The sequence below is a fragment of the Diuraphis noxia genome, unplaced genomic scaffold (genome assembly GCF_037042655.1).
Source record: "Diuraphis noxia isolate RWA-SAM2 unplaced genomic scaffold, SU_Dnox_SAM2 contig0003, whole genome shotgun sequence".
Taxonomy (NCBI): Eukaryota; Metazoa; Arthropoda; class Insecta; order Hemiptera; family Aphididae; genus Diuraphis; species Diuraphis noxia.
The window spans coordinates 55,542,342-55,550,345 of record NW_028301713.1 but is presented as its reverse complement, the minus strand read 5'-3'; the positions used below and the strand labels follow the sequence as shown (position 1 = coordinate 55,550,345).

Sequence of the window (8,004 nt, the reverse complement as noted above, 5' to 3'; positions counted from 1 at the left end):
ATGATAGCAGTTTACATTACAGGTTGATAATTTATTTACATTACACTTGATTTGACTATCTTAAAGTTATATTTATTTTATTATTTCTTGTCTTGATAATTGTTTTGTTTAAGTCAGTTTACTCGGTTTACAACAAAATGATTGAATTTTGATGACATTTTCTGAAATATCTTATACAAATTACTAAGTTTTGAAAATTCCCCTTATTCAAATTCCGTCAATTTTCTTTCTCCATAGGTGTATTTAGAAATGTCTTATAGGGGGAGGAGGGGCATAAACTGAAAATTAAAATTACACATACTTATGATAATGTCATAATTTATAATCAAATAACCAAAATATAAATGTTTTATATAAACATATAACATTTAATTAGAGGGAGAGATCAATACTCGTAAGTAATAAAAAATTATAAAATATGGTGAATGCGGACGAGGGGCACGGGTCCCATTTGTCCCCTTAAATACACCCTTGTTTTTTTGTACAAGATGATTAATAGAATATTGTGTGATATTAATTATAGCTCTAAAATGCATAGGTTGTCAAAATATAAAATATATAAATAGGTATAGATATACCTTAACTAATGTATTTTAAATAAACGTTGTTTTAATTTATATTCTAATAAAAATGTATTTTTTTTTTTAGAAAAAGATACACTTAAGATTGATTTAACGTAAGTAAATACCTATACTTTAACCATTTTATTATTTTCAATTGATTATTATTTATTATATTATTTTTATCTAAGCAATGAACATTTCACAATTTATTATAGATATATTTATAACATTATAATATTTATGTATTTTAAAACATTACAACCATTATAGAATAATACCTACGTTTACATTATTGAGCAGGTACCTACACACATTTTATGGTTATACGTAAGTTATTACTCATTAAATACCTACTCATCGCAAAAACAATAACTCATATTAAATAAATAAAATTATTTGAAATTTCTATAATATCTGTAAAGGAAAAAATTTTATTCAACAAATATATTCATAAACTTATATCACAGATTTGAGAAATAAAGATCAAACGTTTTAACATTTTATACTTCTTCGTACTTTACGGTTGTAATAATAATTTTTGTATTTTATACCATACAGATCAACTAAGATGAATACAAAATTGATGAGTTGGCGATTTGTGTTAGCTTATTATATATAATATACATAATACATTAGCTTGAACATTAATTATAATTTATAATAATAATACTGCTATTGTATATGCCCCAGGATGTTCGTCAAAATGTCGTCTGTGTCTTGTGGATGCAGAATAATAAAACTAAAACATTCCTCACTACACTTAGAATTTTAAAGGTCTTGATTTTCATCTTCCAAGAAATAGGTTAATAAATTTTTCAAACGTGTACTCATATATATTTTTATAAGCTATGGGCCTCCAATCTAGCTCACCGTCAAGTGTCAATTCCACTGTAATTTATAAATAGATTATAAGTCCACAATCCACGCCAATAAAAAAAAATAAATACATCATGGAGCACCCTGTAAATATACACTAAAACTAATATCACAATATTAATGTATATTAAATCTAAAAAAATTAATTAAATTGTCGTAAGATTTTTTTACTATGAACTATTCGGTGTGGATGGTATCAATGATCTCTTATTGTTTATAGGAGTTTCGATATTACTATATTCAGCATCAATCTGTAAACAAAATCAAATATTTAAATATGTAGATAATTATAAATTTGTAATACCCTAAATATTCCAAGTAGGCAGTAAAATAGAACTTAAATTAATAATAAAATATTTGAAAATAAAACTTAAAAAAAAACAACTTTGATCAGTACGTATTTAAAAAAGGAATAAATCGTATAACTACGATTACCATTTCCTGTAGTTTATTCAATATACCTACTTATAATTTATTTACATATTTCATACATGAATAAATAAACAATACTTGAGAAATACTAAATAACACTTCAAATAGCTATGTTTTATAACACCATAATATACATAAATACATTTTACATTTTGCATATAGGTATAGTGAATATTATTATACATCGATATAGAAACTATTTAGCCTTACCATTTGCGAATACGTTTGTACCTCGTGAAAATCGCATATAAGTTGGATTGAGCACTTTAATTTTGCATCGATATTTTGTCCAATGATTGGTACAATCAAGTTAAATTTAATCATTGGATTGTTTATTGAATCCATGGTATTCACTAATCCTGCAGCCACTATCGGAGACGATTTCCCAGTTACCAAATGTACGTTGATAAATAAGCCATGCTGTAGTGACAAAATATTTGAAATATTTTTAAAATTTATTTAAAAAAATGTTTATTACTTTCGCTACGAAATGTAAAAGTTCTGCGCTACTATTACTGCGATAGAAGCAACTGCAGTTAAAATCGGCAGACCAAGCTAGACGACTTGGTGAATAAGCAACATCTTCTTGGTCTTTAAAACCCCACGTGAGAAAAATATTTGGTTCCGACTGTAGTGATCTAAAGAAAATATGATATTTATATATATATATATATATATATATATATATATATATATAAAATATATGCATAAATTATAAATAATAAAAGTTTACTGTAGAATAAAATTAATGCTGAAAATATTTATTACAGTGTTTATACAAATCAAAACACGTACTTTAAATGTTGTATACTTTCAGTAGAAAAGTTTACACTGTTAATATTGATTTCTAGTTGTGCAGAATTTTCTTGAATTCTAGGTGTATTCTAAAACGTTTATAAAATTATTTTATTATATTTTTATACTAAGCTATAAATATAAACTAATTAATGAATAAACCTAATTTTCTAATAATTTAATATAATTAAATATTGCCAATAATTAATTCAATTTAAAGTTAATATATAGGTATTAATTTAGTAAGATTATAAAATACAAGAGAGACGTAATATATTATTTATTAGCTAAATATTTAATGTTGGTTAGTTATATATATATATATAGTGAGTTTTGTTTTTAGTTTTCCATTAGTTATTCAATTTTAGTTAAATATATATTATTATTAAACATTTTATTTACACATCTGTACAAATAATTAGTATAATTAATAAATTAGATACAAGAATTAATAACGGTAGGTAGCGTTTATGGGCACGCACTTAGCAGTATTGTCCGACCAAGTACTTTTTAGATATTATCTATTGTATTAAAATTTTTTATATATCAATCAGCTGTCAAAGTTTCGTTTTTGTAATACTTTTAGTTCTGGTGGGGTGTTTGATGTTGAAATTAAAAATGCCAACCATTTACGATTATGAGCTCTTTGTTCTAGCTGTATTACAAAATTGGCCAACACCAAACATATGACAAGCCCATCCTGCTTTTATAACATAATGAATATTAAAAACTATTGGATTAGTATTAAATATGAATCCTGTTTTGTTATTTATCATATTACGAATTAACCTTCTCATTGTATACGGAAAATCGGTAAAACCACACTGTATACCTACAGTGTACTTGTATACACATACCTCACTTTTAATTATTGCGTCTGAAATTAAATTAACTATTGGTTTTTTGATCCACTGTTCTTGATTTAAGATAGTTCGTCTTTTAACCATCTGATCTCTGAACATAACCAACACTTCTAGGATATCGTTTACTAACTCTTCGAATTCCTTGTTTTCGACATTAATTTCGTTATTTTTCTTAATAGAACAAACTGCTTTTTCTATCATTTTTAAAGTGGCCATAATGGGTTCAGATAGATCCAATGAAGTAATATCCTTAAACAGGTTCATACATATTTTAATAAACTGTACTGCCGTTTTCATATCACGTTCTGCTTGATCTATCTAAAATATTAAACACTGTTAAATAATATCAGTACCTAAAGCGAAGTTAATTGAAAGAACATTAGTACCTTATCTTTTAACATTGTGTTTAAATAAGACTGAGAGTTCAACGTTTGGTTAATTTTTAATTGTTCTTGTTGAAGCTCTTGAATTTGGCTTTTCAACCTATAAAAAAATATTTCTTTTAATATATACTAAACAGCTATCATTATGATTAAAAGATACTTTTACAGATATGTATTTATATATGAGTTAGATATACTATAAATATGACGTCAACAAAGACATAATAATATTACATGATATAAACTAATTAAATATAACTTTGAACATTATTAAGATAACTTTCAGCTTTATTTTAAACTTAAATTTACTTTTTTTCTTCTGATTCCAAGTTTTGATGTATTGCGATCACTTCACTTTCGTTTCCTTTTGAAATGGTAATATTTGTCTATTGAATAATAAATTATAACATCATGTAAAACAAAATAATTAATTTAGAAATTAGAAATTAAAAAATAACTAGGTATAGTTATACTATATAATATTTACCTTAAGCTTTTTTTTTAAGTCATCATTCTCTTGTAGAATATTATCAATTTCTTTATGTCTATTTGCAATTTCATTCTCTTTTATTTCTAATATTTTAGATAGTTCCAAGTGTTGATTCTGTAATAAAATGAATAAGTAATATCAAATTTAAAGCTCGTTTTCTATTTAATTAAACCTTCAAGCATTTATTCTCATCTGCGTAATTAGACAATTTAACTTCGTTTTCATGTAATGCCCCTTTTAATTCTGCGATGTATTTACTATTTTCTTCCATTTGTTTTAAAAGTCCCGTCCGAGTGTCTGAAAAATTTTCCTCCAATTCTTTCAACTAAAATTAACATAAATAATAATTGTTTATAAGTGTACCTATTTAATTATTAATCAATTTAAATTTGTTTCATTATACTTTCATTTACTTGCTGTTCAATATTATACAGCGATTGCATAAATATTTATAAAAAATTATACATACTACATTTGTACGAAATTGCGGTTGTGTTCTGGAATATACAGTGAGATAAAATAACTTAGAAAAAAGTCTATAATTTATAATTTTCAAATGTTCTTCTTTTATATTCTACAAACAATCAACTAATTTCTTAACAATTTTTATGGTAAAAATATTTTGAAACTGCTTTGTTGTACATGAGTAAATTTTATCAATATAATAAGGAAAATCACCAGAAATTGCAATAAGATATTTGAAAAAATGGTAATATAGCATTAAATTCGTGTTATATAAATAAATCCCTCCAAAAAAGTATACAATTATCAAATAAAAATAATTTTTTCTTTATAACTAGACAAATAGTGTTACGTGCAGGTACCTAGTACCGAACTATATTAAAATATAGTCTATATCTAGTACAGTGTTTCAGACTTCAGTGATTAATACCATTAACAGGGAGGGGAGATACGGATTAGTTTGATATTAATAATAATATTGGACAAGGCATGTTATAATAGGCACCAAGTACAATTTATACTTTAATGTATATTTAAACAACAAACAAAATAATATATTTTACTATATTGATGACCTCGCAGCGCAATATGCCATCAATACATGAAGAAATCAATGAGACGACTTCGGACTTCGGTATATGTAAAGTATGTGTTTATGTCCAAAGGATTATTATTATAAAATTTTAAGTTAATAAAAGTTAGTTATAGTTATATGTTAGGACGTTAGGTAGCCGATTGGTGAGCCTCTGTAATAATACAGAACGAATGTAAAATTACATTCGCGTATGGGGTGTAAATTATAATAGTAATAAAATATAAGTACTGTAAATTATAATGGTAGATATTATCACAATTACTCTAGGTAAAATCTTAGTCATAGGTCTATTAATTTGTTTTGGAACATAATTTTTATAGGTAGTTTGTGTTTGGATGAATAAATTTAAAACATTGTAATGTGTTTGGACGATCTTTTTAATACCTATCATTAAAATTTAAAAAATTATTTGTTTTTTGTTTTTTTTTTTTACTTACCCTTAAATTTTAATCTCATATGACATAAATTAATACAATTTTATCTTTTATGTTTTTTATTTTATATTGTGTCATACTCGCTCAAACACATTACTTTTATTATTCGGTTAAAGAGGTAATTCGTCCAAACGCAAGATGCCATCACGGTTTTATATTAATTTATTGAAGAATTAACCTTTAGTCCGTTATTTTGATGATGTGGTTTGGAAGTAAGTTGTAACATTTTCTGGTTGTGTTCTCTGAGCGATAACTTTTCTCTCTAATTAAATTGTAGTCAACGTATTAATAATATTTTAATCATTATAATAAATATAAGTATAAAATAATTATATATTACTAAGCAATTTATGAATGTAATTACTTGTAAGTCACGAATTTGTTCTTCTAATACTTTATTAGTCTCTTTATAAGCATTATATTTTGGTTTTAGTTCACTTAAAATATGTCTTTCATTAATTAATATTTCTTTCAATTTTTCTAAACGTGCAAATTAAAAAAATAATATAATTAATTATCTGAATATAATTTAGGTATAAGTCATAATCATACCATGTTCCTCGCGTTCTTTATCAAACAATTCATTTATATCCATTATATTTTGTTCAAAAGCTTTACACTGAGCCTGTAAAGTTTCCATTTGAATCTCCATACTTTTTATAACTCTGTGAGATTGTATTAGTTCAATATTTCCTTTAAATATACTTTTATTTTCTACTAAGCTACTTTCACTATCAAATGATTCTGTGCTTTCAAATTTCTAAAATACACACATAGTAAATATAAATAAATACATATTAGTTTTAATTATTAATTTCAATGCAAAAATACCCACTCTTTCAGGAAGTTTAATAGTCTTTTCATTTTCATCAAAGCCTACTCTAGATAATCTTGAAATTTTTTGTAACTTTATGGGCGTCGACCTATATAATTTAACTGAATATTTATCTCCTTTTAATGTAGTTATTAATCATATTAAAACTTATACGAACCTTTGTGAATGTCTTGATAAAGGTTTCTCTGGCCTTTGATGAATATTATTGTATAAATTAGATGATGTTTTTAGTTGATATTTTAATACTTTAATCTATAAAAACAGTATTTGTTGAAATATTAAACTTTTTAATAAATAATTTATCAGGAAATTAGGTAGGTAGGTATCAATAATATGGCAATAAGCTACTGTGTATGATAATTTTATGTAAATTTACACATACCTTTGAGACAAGGCGGGCATTTTGTTTTTCTAATTCCTCGATTTTATCATGACATTGTCCAATTGTTTTGTATGATAAATGTCTTGAATGTACAGGACATGATTTATTGTGCACGAGACTCTTATTAGAACAACTACTTGGTCGGTCTGTCAAAGAACCCTTACTTGGGTGCGATGAAGACATTATATTTGATCTACTTGGTGACACGTTAGTGGTCATTTTATGATGAAAATTTTAATTTTAATTTACAATATCAGTATAACTGTGAAAGAAATAATATGAAATGCTTAATATAGGTATGCAATACCGATTTCAAATCATCTTAATGATTTTTCACGACTATAACTACCCCAGTTTTATCTTAAATTACACAAACGTAAGCGTAATTACTAATTAAATATTAAATCTAAATAATTGAAACACTTACATCATAAACACACAGAAACATAACAATCATAACCAAAATGCAAAGTAAACGTTGCCTCATATGTTGTTGGGTGGTATTGTTGTACTATTCGTTGCCATGGTGCTCAAACACTGCAGCTATTATACAACACCTATTCATCACCTTAGCTGTAAATACATTATTTAAATTAGAAAACACATTCAATTTGATTAATGGATACTTCTAGCTAACAGTTATACACGATATACATGAACATAAAATTATTTCAATGTTTTTTCTTGATTTCAAATTAAATCATATTATGTCGTTGTGACGAATAAAATTGACTCTGTACAGAACTATATAAATATAATTACAATGGTCTACCAAAGTATAGATCGAATTACTATTAATAATTAATATCTACACCAGGGGGACTTCAGGGATATGGGTGAGGAAAGGGTCGTAATTTTCAGAAAACGTTCGATAATATGTTTTTTAACAAAATA

At 25.2% G+C, this 8,004-nt stretch overlaps 1 protein-coding gene across 2 annotated transcripts; it reads right to left on the bottom strand.

Moving 5' to 3' along the window:
• Nucleotides 1–762: 762 nt before the first annotated feature.
• Nucleotides 763–7,595, bottom strand: LOC107165470 (uncharacterized). Of its 2 annotated transcripts, none has more exons than XM_089224380.1 (16): nucleotides 7,111–7,595; nucleotides 6,886–6,980; nucleotides 6,729–6,816; nucleotides 6,446–6,653; nucleotides 6,258–6,373; nucleotides 6,072–6,155; nucleotides 4,575–4,727; nucleotides 4,400–4,516; nucleotides 4,222–4,298; nucleotides 3,916–4,012; nucleotides 3,524–3,847; nucleotides 2,667–2,755; nucleotides 2,350–2,509; nucleotides 2,082–2,291; nucleotides 1,611–1,690; nucleotides 763–1,523 (listed from the first exon to the last, which is right to left on the bottom strand). In XM_089224380.1, coding segments are annotated over exons 1-16 (2,118 nt in total). In that variant the 5' UTR covers nucleotides 7,330–7,595; the 3' UTR covers nucleotides 763–1,522. The 2 variants fall into 2 exon arrangements, with proteins under 2 accessions (XP_089080506.1, XP_089080505.1); XM_089224379.1 differs by having other exon boundaries at nucleotides 763–1,451.
• Between the last annotated feature and the right edge of the window lie 409 nt (nucleotides 7,596–8,004).

Coding starts and splice junctions, on each gene's coding strand:
- LOC107165470 (XM_089224379.1), bottom strand. CDS start 7,329: ATGACCACTAACGTGTCACCAAGTAGATCAAATATAATGTCTTCATCG. Junction 6,817..6,885: donor TTATCAAGACATTCACAAAG/GTTCGTATAAGT, acceptor TAAATTATATAG/GTCGACGCCCATAAAGTTAC. Junction 4,728..6,071: donor ATCAAAATAACGGACTAAAG/GTTAATTCTTCA, acceptor TGTTAATTTTAG/TTGAAAGAATTGGAGGAAAA.